The sequence below is a fragment of the Leptonotus elevatus genome, chromosome 6 (assembly GCF_054856555.1).
Source record: "Leptonotus elevatus isolate MCC_2025b chromosome 6, RoL_Lele_1.0, whole genome shotgun sequence".
Lineage (NCBI taxonomy): Eukaryota > Metazoa > Chordata > Actinopteri > Syngnathiformes > Syngnathidae > Leptonotus > Leptonotus elevatus.
In genome coordinates this window covers 23,147,711-23,162,319 of record NC_141244.1, presented here as the reverse complement: position 1 = coordinate 23,162,319, position 14,609 = coordinate 23,147,711, and the positions used below count along the sequence as shown (strand labels likewise).

The 14,609-nt window shown below is 40.8% G+C and overlaps 1 protein-coding gene across 4 annotated transcripts in view; it reads right to left on the bottom strand.

Annotated features, from left to right (window-relative positions):
- The window catches only part of kcnj14 (potassium inwardly rectifying channel subfamily J member 14), a 30,837-nt gene that overhangs the window by 2,139 nt on the left and 14,089 nt on the right, over window positions 1-14,609 (bottom strand). Inside the window, exons 1-5 of one of the 4 annotated variants that reach the window (XM_086079027.1) lie at window positions 8,142-8,274; window positions 3,557-3,955; window positions 3,339-3,459; window positions 3,193-3,222; window positions 1,230-2,835 (exon numbers count right to left, since the gene is read on the bottom strand). In XM_086079027.1, coding sequence (XP_085935153.1) covers window positions 1,230-2,252 — 1,023 coding nt within the window. In that variant the 5' untranslated portion in view covers window positions 2,253-2,835; window positions 3,193-3,222; window positions 3,339-3,459; window positions 3,557-3,955; window positions 8,142-8,274. Of the gene's footprint in view, window positions 1-1,229; window positions 3,460-3,556; window positions 3,956-8,141; window positions 8,275-9,762; window positions 9,869-10,015; window positions 10,111-14,609 lie in introns of those variants that run through there. The other 3 variants (XM_086079026.1, XM_086079025.1, XM_086079028.1) reach the window with 3 other exon arrangements.

Here is a 14,609-nt window from a genome sequence, read left to right as displayed (position 1 = left end):
TTAGATGCAGATGATGTTCAGAAAAAGTGATTTTTTTTCTGGGCGTGGCTAAAACAGGGCCAAACAAGAATCGAGTGGATCCGTTGACTCCCAACGTTTGAAATCATGTCACTTCTATTTGCACTAATCAAATACTGTGAAGTCTTATCACTGATCCAACTCTTGCTAGTGAATCATATCCACTCAACCATATTTACAATTGTATTTTTTTTTAATCCTGAAAAATCTAATCCCATCTGCCCTTTTCCCTTTGCTGTGTTATTAAGAGAGACCGCATTTAGTACCCTCACTGATTTACACCCTGAGGATAAATTTGACAGCATCCCCGCTCGCACGCAACACTTCTCGCAGTGACTTAGTTACGTTTAAAAGGAGTCCGTTTAAATATCAGGACAACAGCGCTGATATACTTTCACACAGAGTAAAATGAGATGACAAATAACAATGGTGAAAGGAAGAGTGGGCAAGTTAATCCATGGTAAATCTTCCTAACCCCCGGAGGGAGAATAAAACAAACTCTCATTAACTCCAGACCACAGAATACAGGCCAGATGGTCTCGGCACTCGTTTGTCTATCTCTTTTATCTCTGTTGCAATCATTCACAGCAGCAACTAAGGTGTTGATACTGTCTTGGTCTTTTCCATTGGCATTGCTGTTGACCTACCTCAGCCTGGTTTCTCAATCTGTCGTTTTATTAAGACTAACAGAGAAAATACAAAAAAAAAAAATGATGGTGGCCATTTTCATAATTGACTGTGCAAAATAGACAAACTCCTGATCCCATTTTAAGTGTTGCTAACCAAAACAGCAGCACCTATAAGGAGTCTCTCGGAGAAACTGGAAACATGTTGTATAAGAGTTTTTGGACTATTACTAAACAAGATCAATGTGAAACAGCATCTTTAAGGAAGATAATTTCCCTAGTTGACCCTAAAATAGACAAACTTTTGAGCCCATTTTAACTGTTGCTAACCAAAACAGCAGCACGTATACAGCCTCTCAGAGGAACTGGAAATATGTTGTAAATGAGTTTTTGGACGACTATTACACATGATCAAAGTGAAACGGCATGTTGTTTTAGTGCATTGCTGCCATCTTGTGGCATCTTGTGTAATTACAAACCCCTTTTTGTGCGAGGCGTCAATGAGTTGCGGATTTTTGCTATTTGCGGCAGGGCTTGGTCCCGAGCACAAGCTCATTGCACACTCATAGATGTCCTGCCACTTACCTTCAACAGCTGCGCTCGGACATGAGCCTCGACCAGGTGACTCTTGCGCAGGTTTCCAACTCTCCACATCATGCACAGTTTTCCATCCCTGAGGGCCACCACGGCGGTTTCAGAGAAGACCAGAGTTCCGTTGCGCTTCTTGGGCTTGGCGATCTTTGCCATGACTGCCCCGATGATGAAGGCGTCGATAATGCAGCCCACGATGCACTGCAAAACGACCGCCGCCACCGCCAGGGGACATTCTTCGGTCACGCTTCGGAATCCGTAACCGATGGATGTCTGCGTCTCCAACGAGAAGAGAAAGGCCGCCATGAAGCTGTTCACTTGGAGGAAGCAGGGCTCCTCCGCCGCTGACGCCGCCCCTCTGCCGCGCTCCCCTCCAGGACCGGCCTCTCCCGACGCCGAGGTGCCGGTGATGGGGACGAGGCGAACGGAGAGGTCCCCGTGGGCGGAAGCAATGAGCCAGAAGGCGAATCCAAAGAGCAGCCAGGAGAGAAGAAAGGAGAGAGTGAAGATGACCAGCATCCAGCGCCAGCGGATGTCCACGCAGGTGGTGAAGAGGTCACTGAGATACCGCTGGCCCCTCTCGCTCATGTTGACAAAGGTAACGTTGCAGCGTCCGTCCTTGCCCACAAAGCGCTTTCGGGGCCGGCGGCCTGCACGCTTGGTGCGCCAGCGCTTCGCGGTGGAGGGGGAAGAACGGGAATCCTGGTCTGAGCCGGACCGGCCTTCCCTTCTTCCTCCTGCACTACTTCCTCTTCCCCTCCTCGGGTCTCTCTCCCCGCCCTCTCCACCTGCTGACTCTCCCGTGGCACTCTGCCTCCGCGCCTCGCAGTCGAGAGGCAGGGCAATGCCGTTGATGGCGCGGCTCGGGGAAGGGCTGCTTGGGGTTCCGGAACCCGTCGGGCTGCCGCCTGCCTGAGCCGTGTCTGCCGCACTCTGTGCCAGCCTCATGACCTCCTCCTCCTCGACTGGCCCATCCACCACAGCACTGAAGCGCCGTTTCACACGTGCGGCGCCCATCGCGCACTCTCAAGTCTCACTTTTTTGGTCAATGATATTGTGCGATCGAGTCACGGTAGCGTCGGTCCAGAAGAAAATAATCAGAATCCATACTGGCCAATGGTAACAGGAGAATTCCCTTCAAAGTCATTGGTCAGTTACATGTTGCGGGTGTCCTTTCCAAGAACGATCTTTTCATTGATAGATCTCACAGAAAAAAAAAAAAATTGGTACATCCACGGAAGAACACTGTCCATACATTGAGGCAAACTAAAAACAATAACAATCGTGATACCTTGGCGTAGATCTGTTGGCAAGAATTCATTTTGCGAGGAGTGCAAGGCTGGATTGACTTGTAACAGGCATGAAAAAAAAAACATGCAGGGTTTGGCTCAGTTTAAAGAAATAGGAGAGAAGACAATCTCAGGCACCATTTGACAAAAAAGCTATGAAAGCTATAACTGGCAAAACACTGGGAGGAGCTGCAAAACTCTGGACACAAGGACAAATAATGAGGGCGATATGGTCGAATAACATGTTAGCATGCAGTTGAAGAGGAAAACATGCAGTTTTCTTACGATACAGTTCTTCACGGTCTCATAACCTCTTGGTTTTGGCGTAACAAAAGGAAAAAAAAACAGTACATTGAATAGATTAAATACCCAACTCATGTTAATAAATGAATGTATCTGTTTCAGCTCATTTGAATGTTTCGAGAAGTCAAGAACGATGTCACATATAGAAGATGTTTGGTAGCCATCTTGTTCTATTATGTTACAGCTTTAGCAACTTCCCATTTTGTCTTAAATTGTCTCCATATCTGCCATGACTGCCATTATGAATATACTGAATAAAAAAACTTTAAAAAAAAAAAAAAAAAAAATGAATATACTGAATATTATTATTGCATATATACAAGAAATCAAGTGAAACGGATGCACCTATACCTCATCAGACATACCTAATTTACAGCACAGCATCAAATTATCGCCTATCAGACACAAAGGGGGAAAAAAATAACACAGCAATTACTTTGTACTTTGCTCTGGAGTTAACCATGTTAGTTGGATGATTTACGGAAAGGCAAATGGTAAGTGCACAGGTCACCTGAAGACGTCTTTACGTTTCTGGAAGATGTTTTTTTTTTTTTAGGGTCGCCGAGTTCAGTCTTCAGTTCAGATTTCCACTTTCATCAGACTCGCAAAAGGCCAAACAAACATCAGAATTTCTGGGTAAAGAGGAGAAAAATTGGAAACACTTCAAAAAATAAAACATCAATAACATAGGTGCTATGTAACAAAAACATATTTAGAGTTAGCAATTACCTTTCATCGTAAATTCTAGATCACTCTGCCAAGTCCTTGATAAGTATTTAGACTTTGCAACATGAAATCCTTTGGACAAAATCAAACTTCCTTAATAGGGGCTACTGATATAATTGCACGTATACGCCATTATCCATGCGATTCCTGCATTGTACTACAACAAATGAAAATGAGGAAAAAGATCCCTCCTGAAATGGGAAGTGACATATGGGTTCATCTTTGTTTGGCGCGCAGACTTTCTCTTCTGACACATGCTCAGTTCAAAGCAACGAAGCTCGGTTACTTCAGGCAAAACATTCCTCCGAGAAAACAACGGCAAATTTGCTTTTTGATTTCCTTTGCTGGGTTTGTCGAATGTTGATTTACTTGAAGACGCTCTTGTCTAACACGCCGCCAGGCCTAAAAAGACATCAAAAACAGAACGATAAAGACGGTTAGCCATGTCGCATTGTCTTCTTAAAGAGAAATAAATACGACGCAAGGTTTTAATGCACTCCCCTTGTGAACAGAATTCCACGAGTCGCTAAGCCCCAGTACACAGTATATCAATCAAACGAAAATTACAAGCAATAAAACGATGCTAGGCTTTGACGTAATCAAGCATATAGAAGCCCTAAGCATCTGGGAGAAAGGTTAATGACATTGTGCAAGAGCTTGAAATATTCCAATATACAGTACCATCTCTAAGCCCATAGGACATAGTAGCGTCAGCCAGTTCAGTAAAGTTCACATCCAAATAGACTTACATGACTCACTGGTTGGACGGAACACGGCTGTAAATTGCAGACTACTTGGCACGGTACATTTCAACCGCGAAGATACATTTCCTTTTCCCTTCACGTTTTAGCGTAAACGTTCATTGCAAAAACAGATGACCAGACGCCTCCCTTGAACGCAGTCCTTTTGTTTTTATTTGCCTGGATGTTATTTTTATTGATTGATTGATTGATTTTTTCAGTCAGTCCTATCGCAAGAACATCTCTTCGAAGAGATTCAAATAAAATCATTAACAATCACCACAAGGTGAATATCTGAACATGTACAACGAAACCTAATATGCATATCTTCAGAAGAATCCATGCGATAACCCAAAGACCCGCCTCCTTCCCACATTAAGCCAATCAGAGCACTGTCACTAACAAGTGAACAACAAACATAGCCCTCAATTAAACCTACCTATTTGTAACTAAGTCAATATTTCTTTATTAAAAGCGCAAAGCAGGAAGTTCTGACCTTGCTGCACTGTACTTGAGCCCAACACTGGTCTGCTATCTCCATTACCCCCCCCCCCCCCCCCCCCCCACGAGTGTCGCTGGACAACGGACGACAGGCCTAGAGGAGGTGATAAGAGAGTGCGAGAGTGCGTGTTGCAGGATGCAATGTATCTTATCAAGGTAAGGTGGCTTGTGAAGTAGCGTGCCCGAGGTCACGCACGAAGCCCGTCACTGAACAAATAACAATTCACACTCTTAAAAGTGACTGTTGAAGGCTGACAGATGTTGATGATGACATGTTAAAACGCAATGTGTCTACTGCAAAGGAAAATGAGCTCACACAAACAGCACGGCTACAATTGTAGACGTCGGTAGCTAATCTAATATAGTCGAACACCGCTATGGCCACAACTGACACCCAGGCTGGCTAACCATTAGCCGTTAAAGGCCGGGGCGCTAAACCTCAAGCTCTCGTTTCAACAAAACAACTCTACTTTTATTCGATGGCACCCACGTCACTCGCCGGCACGGCCCCCACCTTTTAAAACATACATGCTACAGATTATTTATTGAATAAAGCTAAATCAATTCGTATGCAATTACAGTACTCAATTAGCTGATGCAATAATCGATAAAATAATTGATTCTTAAAATATTCAACGATAAAAAAAGTCAATTTTTGTGACCCAAGTCTGAGTGATGCAGGCAGGTCCAAAATGCGATGACTAAAGTCAATTCAATGAGGAATTACGCCTATTGTAATTTGTTTTCTCGTACTGCGTGTTTAAAAACGTCAATGAATCAATCAATGCAGCACTTTCTTGACATTTTACACTTTTTGGTTTTTTTTATGCTGGATCAGAATAATAAATTTTCGGCCCAATGAAGCCCCCCCCCTCTCTCATGCTCTTCTCTACCACCTCTTGTGCCTCGATATCCTCCAGATTATCAGATATTATTCAGGTGTTATGTGGACGGATAACAATTGCTGGGGATTGATATGATTTGAGTTAGTGTGTGACTGTATTCTTACTGTTCACACACCCACACACACACACGCACACACACACACACACACACACACACCCACACACACACACACACACACACACAATGCTTTCTAATTTTGCCACTATATTTTCAACATCGTATTAAGTTTGATGCTTTTAGTAGGTGTTCACTCATCAATACTGTTCACACGATGTTACAACATCAAACCGAACCGACCCACGACATTGCAAAATATGCACTCATCGATACTTTGCTATTGATCGGTGGCGGTTAGAAACCAGGGCACAGATTAGACCGCTGTGTGTTGTCACAGAGCTCTCGTTACTCAGACCTGTTTACTTTGTTAACGCTTGTATAGAATATGAATTAGATTTACAAAGGACATTTGGACATTACTTATAAGATGTAGCACATGTAAAGAGAGGCAAAAGCACTTTAAAACAAATAAATTTAAAAATATATACAATTTAGTTTCCCTTTTGCTTTCAGCCAGTCTGATCAATAACAGTGCTAGCGCAATGCTGTTCCATTCCCCAGGAACATTTTCTGATAGGGGTTGCATTTGGTAAAACAATGTGATCTCCGAAACCCCGCGCGCTCACGCCCCTTATTTAGTGGCCGATAACAAGCATATGCGTGCACTTGTCTGGGCAGCCAGCCTCATTCCGTCTAATTGAAACTCCGCTTCTTTCCCCCCCACCAAGTCAGCCGCGTGCGAAAATGGAGGTCATCGTGTAGCGACGACCAAATGTTAATCTGGGTGGGAGTTAAGATGCTGCAGGCTTCTAATTAAGAAAATACTTGGAACTCAACAATAAATCATCAACACAGCCTGTTTGCCTTCCATGTGGCGCAGTGGAATATCCAAAGTTGACCACAATCAGGCGATTTTGGGGCACTAACAACATGGCTGTGTTGTCAGTTTTTCAAAAAAAAAGAAGAAGCAAAAAGCAACTTTAATTGCCATTAAGTAACAGATATGAGTGGATTTATTTTTGCATGACTAGAAAGAAGCCAGGTGGAAGGCTATCACAAAACTTTTGTAAAAAACAATTTTTTTTGTATTGTTTTGTACAACAACAAAAAAACTGAAACTTTGGTCAAATTATTTGTTATGTTTGTTTTATTCATTTTTTTTCCTTTTTTCCCCCCATCGATTCATATACATTGATTATGATAGTCATCGATTCATATCGTTATCAATCAGTCTGCACACTCCTCGCTCAGTTCATCTTGAGTAATGTCTGTGTGTAAGTTGCAGCTAGTACCAATCATTTGGAATTGGCAAATCGGTTCCCAGACGCCACCAACAGGCCCACCCAACATTTATTGACCTAAGTATACAATTTTTGACCAAAATTGGGTTATTTTTGACCCAGCAGTTTTAAGAGTATAGGTAAGACCCTTAAAAGATGTTCAATCAAAAATCATTTTACATGGTTGCATTGTCCATGACAAGTTATTTGATAAAAAAAAAAAGTCATTTTAATCATGGATATACATTTATTTTTATGATTATATTGAACATTTTGCAAGTCCCTGAGATTGCTGTCCACCCTGTCATTATGAGGTAACCGTCCCTTTAAGAGAGCCTCTGACACTTTTTTGACATGACGACCAGTATTTTGTCTTTCTTCAATGGAGGTTCAAACAGTGGCTAGCTTTTTTTTCTCTCTCTCTCTCTTTCTCGGGCTAATTTTCATCATGCTATGTGTGTAGTTGGACGCTGTCAAACTTAGCATGTCCACTCTGTCATAGAGTGAGATCTCAATCAACCTTGTAGAAATTCAAAATGTTACATTTTTAAACAGCCCAACTGAATCATGTTGCTTAAGCGAAGGTCCACCATATTCTCATTAAATCAAAACATTAGTCAAATAAGTCCACCCTGTCATTGTCAACCCAGTCAGCACACTCACAGATATTGTCGCTTGCATGCACATTGTCTGCTTTATTTGCCTGATTAAAAGTCTTGCGATCTTGACCAATATGTTTTTCTTACAGCCCAACATCTACAAAATACACTGAATATGAATTTGAAATGGTTACTCATGCTGATATTGACTCATACAATGCTGGCATGCTACAAGCTAAATTACAAATGATCAGTCCTGACCACCAACCACCTGAAATAATGAATTAATTTTTCTTATTGTTAAAAGCAAATTCCTCAGCCCGTGGCGACTTCAATAAAAAGCCACTTCTTTACTTTTAAATGCCAATTTATTTCATAGCAAGCTAACTAACCAACAAGCAATTATAATTAATGACTCAAAATAGCAATTTTACGACTACATAAAAAAAAAGTACAATGTATATTCTGACATCCTTTTAAGTAATGAAGATGAACTTCCACTCACCGAACGTCTCCTGAGATGACTTCATATCATAATCTTTGCCAACTTTAAAAGAGTTTGAAGAAAGCTGATGAATTTATAGGAGCTGGCTCGAGCTGTGTGCCCGCGTCAACTGTCCTCGTGCCCTGGCGTGCGCGCTCCCGGGGGCACTGTGTCCCCGGGGGGGCGTGCGCATGCCGCTGCCACTGACCTTGTCACACAATCCTGATTCATTCAAATAGTAAATGATTTTATTGAGAAGTCAATCATCATAGGATATCAAATCCGTTAGGATATTCAATTATAAATCCATATTTTAATATTACTGTAATACTAAAATTGTTTGCTTTCATATGGTGACAGAAATATATGTAGCTTCATGCATTTTCATACACATTTTATCAATATGTCAATGCCAGTGAAAATCATTTTAATTGTTAATTGTAACTACGAGTGTACTCTGTGTGTGTGTGTAAAAGAGAGAACAACTGCTGTGTGTTTACTTTTCTCTTAATCTGATTTAATCTCAGTCAAGACGTCGCAGTGATGCCAACATGTGTCATATGTGAGAATAGGCATCAGACGGCTCAAGGTAGTGAAACAGCTGCTGCAACCAGCATACGCATCCGTATGTCGCACAACGTTTGAAAAATGTCAAGGGTTCGACGCAACTCACTGCGGGCGGTTGACAAAGTGAATCATCGCAGATTATTTGCCACCGGGCAGACTATCATTTTTTTTATTTTTATTACGTAAGTGTGATTGACCTGTGGAAACAGTGTGGGTGTGGTTTAGAGGTTGTGAGCCAGAGAGGGAGGAGTCATGTTAGGAGAGTGTGATGATGATGACGACGACGACGATGATGATGATGTCAAATTTACCAGAAAGATAAAACCGACAGCATGCATCCACGCCACACGGCACTTCGCTGACATTAAAATTAAAATCTCTGTAAAGTCAACATAAATATCTTCTCAGTTTTACACTGCAAAGATTGTTGTTACCAACCCCGTCACATGTCAATGTTTTCATTTGGGGGGGGGCGGGGGTTGGGGGGGGGGCAAGCTCAGTGGCTGCTTGGTGCTCTCCGTGTCATCACATGAAGGCAGTTTGGTGTGACTCTCAGGACATTCGACTTTATAAGTGTCACCTAATAAGTCTTCATTGTGGTTTAATGAGCCTCATTTGTGTGTGTAAAACGCTGTGACCTGAAACAATGAGAAATGTGTTCATCTGAGAAAGAACTTTCCGTTTGTGTTGTACGGCGGCTAATGAGGCACGAAACCACCAACGGGTTCGCCGAGCCAAAGATCTCCCCACTGAGCCAACATTTCCACTGTTTGATTCAAACGCAGGTTACCTCCATACTGGGGCTATAAAATGATTCATTTGATGCGCAGCAGTCAATGGGAGAGCTGACGTAAACTTGACTTCAGTTATTATTCAGGCTTAAGGAACAACCCTTGGTGTTGGCAGCCTTCATCGGTGATTCACTGAATGATGACGCCATTATTATGTTTGGCTGCAATAACCTTGACACGCCACCAGTGGGCAGATTCAAACCGTTTTTTTGTCTCGGAGAGGAGAAGCAATCATGCCAGTCCGTTTTCATTTCATTTGGAGCAGTAGACCAGAAGCTACACACCTGATCCTTGCGTCTAATTACCAGCCACGTTTAAAATCAGCATTCTGTGGCGACACCCTAGATGGAGAACTTTCCTCCTTATGGGTCTTTTTACCAGCCCACGGACCTGAAACAATCCAAGGTTGACTTTACGGAAACATTTTATTGCAGTCACTTGGGGGGGGGGGGGGGGGGCGTATCTTAAAATGTGGATTTGTGAACATAAATACTAACAATCAGTCACCTTAGAACCTGCTTTATTAGCATGGCGCACCTGTTTTCTGTGTTTGGTCACATGACGCTTGCAAGCAGAGCCCTGCGGGTATTGTCATGTCAGTTTCCCTCGACAGCAGGTGGCAGTACAGGACCCTGGAATGGATAAAAACGGGTGGATATTTTTTTGCTTAATTCATGTTTCACAATTACAATATTAACCAGATTACTGTGTTTAGACCAGTGGGGGAACAATGAACATATTGCAAAGAACATTTTTGACGATTTCCACTTTAAAGGGTAACAACGCCACCATAAATGCTAATTGTTAGCCCGTGTGCCGATGGAGTTTCTACTGTACTGAATGTCAGTGTTAAGGTAGCAGAACAAAAAAAATCACTTCAATTCATTCACTCCCAGCCATTTTCACTGAAGCAACCCCCTTCGCTCCCTGCTGTTTTACTGCATTTAGACTGATTTTGCAAGGCCCACAGAATATTGTGATCTATTTCTATAACAAACATGGAACCTACCAAAAGAAAGATTAGAGTCTCTTCTTTCATCAGGAAAAAAAAGTATATTTCTATCTGTTTCCGTTTTGCAGCAATTAACATTAGAATATAGCTTTGTTTTTTCATTATTCACAAATCTGTTTAAAACACTGGGGGAAAGAGCTTTTTGCAACATGGCCCTGGTTGATCTCTTATACTCTGCTGCCACCTGCTGGCTGTTATTTGTAATAACTACCATTGTTAAGCGTCCTCTTCAGGTCAGAAGCTGCATCAAAGCCTTCTGTATGCTCTAGCATAAAAAAACATACAACATATAAACATATAAATAAGTTTTTGGGACCATGGCAATATTTAAATTAGAATGTTTTTATTAGTCTTTGGGTGCAAATGAGTTCATAAACATTTACTGTGTAAGATTTTGCTTTTTTTTGTGATCCATCACTGTACAGATAATGACTTTCATAACTAGGGCTGGGTATCTAATTTCCTCAATCAATTCGATTTTGATTCACAAGAGTTCAGATCGATTCAATTTAGATTTTTTTGCGATTCGTTTCACTTTAATCCAATCCAATATTGATTAATTATGAAATTTAAATTCTTCTTAAATATCAATGACTTGATGAAAACTCCTCAAATTTTGCAGGGGCAGTAATAATTATTTAGCTTATTAATGAAATAACATGTTACAATAATTTCAGCAAGACTGAGATAAAAATATTTATATATTTATAATTCTAATTCAATAATTGTACATTTAAATAAAAAACATTCTGAATTATCTTAAAGTGCAATATGTTGGGTTTTTCATAAATGTAAGGAAGTCCTTTTAAATTCACATGAACAATAAATTTCAAGAAAACAGTAAGATACAAAGAACATTTCTTATGATTTTATAGGAAAAATAGAAATTAAAATAATCGATTAAGGCTCGAAATAAAAATAAATTCGATTATTTGATTTTTTAAACTCAGCCCTAATCATAACCACTGTTTTTGTGTCAAATCGACCTGAAATTGGAACTCCGTTTGACATGAATTACGCATCCATCGTAATAATTCCAGACAGTCGCTATAAAAAGGAAATACAGAGAATCATATTGTGAATTCTGATGAAACCGTTTCACAGGACAGAAAGTACCAATGCACTCCTGACTTGGTAACGAAGAAAATTTGATGGTCAACAGCCCGAGGGGATCAATAACTCATCACGAATTGTGAATCAGTCTGATCCAGCAACCATTTGTCACACAAGAAAACGTCCGCCCATTTAATCAAGGCTATGATACGGAGGACGGTCATTTGTCAGTGCGTTTGCAGAGAAACGCCGACGCAAATTAATTAAATGAACGCTGGAGGCAAGGACGGCCAGGGAGAGGTTAGGGAGCCGTTAATGTTTACGCATGGAAGGGAGGCGCTCGTCCTGGTGGGATTCCCCACTGATTGGACACGTTACAGCCCATTCATTTGGGTGGGCTGCATAAATACACTAAGATACACTGAAAAATAAAAGGCTGTTTTTTCAAGGGGGGTGCGAGTGCGGTCTCAAGCACTGTTCTGTTTTTACATGCTGGACATTTTGTGAACTCCTGGAGGCACTCGGAAACCTGAGGGAACAATTGCCCCGACAAAATTCTCAACGCTTGCATAAAGACTAGGAAATAATACTGCACACAAAAGCACAATGAGTACTGGCACAAGGTGTGTTTATGGGTGCTGGCATATGTGTCAGGCTGAATTCTACTGGCCAACATTTATAACCTAAATTCAAATATTTGTCCCATAAAATTCTATTAATTTATTCCCAACAGTCTATTCTCTTTATTTTGTTTTCTCTTGGCCGCACTGCTTCCAATACATGTGAATGTCAGACTTTTTGTCCAATCCGATTTCAGCGTCGATGTGTTGCCAAGTCAATCGAATCTGCCAAGGGCCGTCAGAATCAGCCATGTTGGCCAATGCAACGTCAACTACATTTTAGCAATGGGACTTGCTTCTATAACAAATCAGATTTCAATGTTGTCCTCACAGGGCCAGCGTGCTTGCCCCCCCCCCCCCCCCCCCATGACGTCATCATTTTTTTTTTGTCCACTTACTGGTTGGCCAGAACATAACTAGCAAAACATGTGAAGAAATCCGCACACCTTTCTAAATCAGTAGCTGCAGTACGATGTATTTTAATGGCATTTTTTTTGTCAGGTTACTGGATAAATATTGACTGTAAACTAGATTGCATTTTTTTGTATAAAATTGATGGTTTTGTTAATTGCAACATGATCGGTTACATTATTACATTCAAGGTAAACTTTGAAAATGTCTGCATTTGTTGCATATTGAAATGCCCTCGTAGGCTTCAGAATTGTGCTCCAGTGTTTGCAAGCTTGGACTGAACTCCGTCACCACGCCCCATGATTTGCATATTTAAGATTGATGCATAATAATTAACAGGCAGAAATGCATGAAGAGCGGGTCAAAGCACTAGAACGAACCCATAGCTCAGGTAAATGTAATCATATAATGTGTCGGAAGGGATCGAGATGGATGTGCTGTGACAAATAAATAGGGCGGCACTCAAAGCATTTCCATTTTCTGCTGCTTGATGTTTTGCTACGATGTTTATGTAACACAATAAAGCAGGGGTGGGGTACCTATTTACTTCCATTTCAGTTTTTATAAAGGACGATGGTCAGACTCCATTTTTTTTTTTTTTAAATATGATGAAAAAAATGGGTGTTATTATATATTATGAGTATGTGTGGCTTATATTATTTCAGGCCTTTTTATAACAGTTCCTTTGACATTTTATTTGCTTTTAAAATGTTATGACAGGCTGGATCGAATGCCCTCATGGTTTGTGGTTTTCAAAGTAGCCATTTACAGGGCACAGAACTGCAGTACATTTGAGAACTCATAATACATGAGTCAAAGTAAACACGGCACACTTAATAATAGTACACAGTGAACCCCCGCTATTTGCCTGCTGCGACTAGGAAAAAAAAAATACCAGTAATTGATACCACCCTGAAATTGTTAATAATTGTCCTAATTCATAGTTCACAAACTCTGATCTCATCTGACAACATTACAAACAAATGGATGACAGATTATTGTTTTTTGAAGAAGAAAAAAAAACTCCTTCGTATCTTCCACACACAATCAAGGCAAAAATAAGCTCCTTCCTGGCACATAAAAGTCGATATGTATAACTTCAACAATATAGTGGATCCCCGGTCCTTATCCACAGAGAATAATGAAAATCTACGTATATTTGATAGCCATTATAAATGCATGAATAAAAAGAGACTATATTATAAAAAAAATTTAACCCCAAAAATTATTCATAAAGCAAAGATAAACTACTAATCATAATTTTCATAACAAAAACAGAAGTTGACTCCCCAAAATAAATAAATATATAAAGAAAAACATTTTTAAAATATAAATATTGAAGAAAAAAAAACACAAATAGGGGAATCCATAGGTGCTGAATCGCGATTATGCTATTCCAGTGTACTTCTTTGACACCAATTACTACTTTCCTAACAGTCAGGGCTTTGACACCATCTAGTGGCATCTCCTAACAGCACCCTTAAAAATAAATGGCTTACAGATCATTTGATAGGCTCCAGCATCCCCGTGACCCTTGTGAGGAATAAGCAGTTTGGAAAATGGATGGATGGATGAAAAAAAAACTCTCCGTATCTTTCACTTTCAACTACCCAGGCCCGACACACAAGGATCCTAGTCTATCTACTATCTCTAGTAACAAGTAACAAACCAACACTTGGAATAAACTCACCACAATAGGAAACAATACATGACTGACGTGCTGTGTTATCCAATGATATGTGTCAGAGGAGCCATTTGCTTTGACAGTACTTCAAATTTGAGGTTCCAGGAAAGATTTTCATGTTTGCATTATCTTTATGTTTTCTTATGGAGATTTTTTTTCCCCCAGAAGTGAAGGAAAACTTAAGCAATATTAATTTCCCACACATTTTAGTCAGCATGAGGCCAAAGGGGAGCTCCTTTATGACTTTATTCATCGATATTTCACTTCAATAAGTCCTCTCCATCTGCGTCTTCTTGCATGACGGCAGCCCGGGCGTCTCATATCTCTATGCCCCCCCCCCCCTCGCCTCCC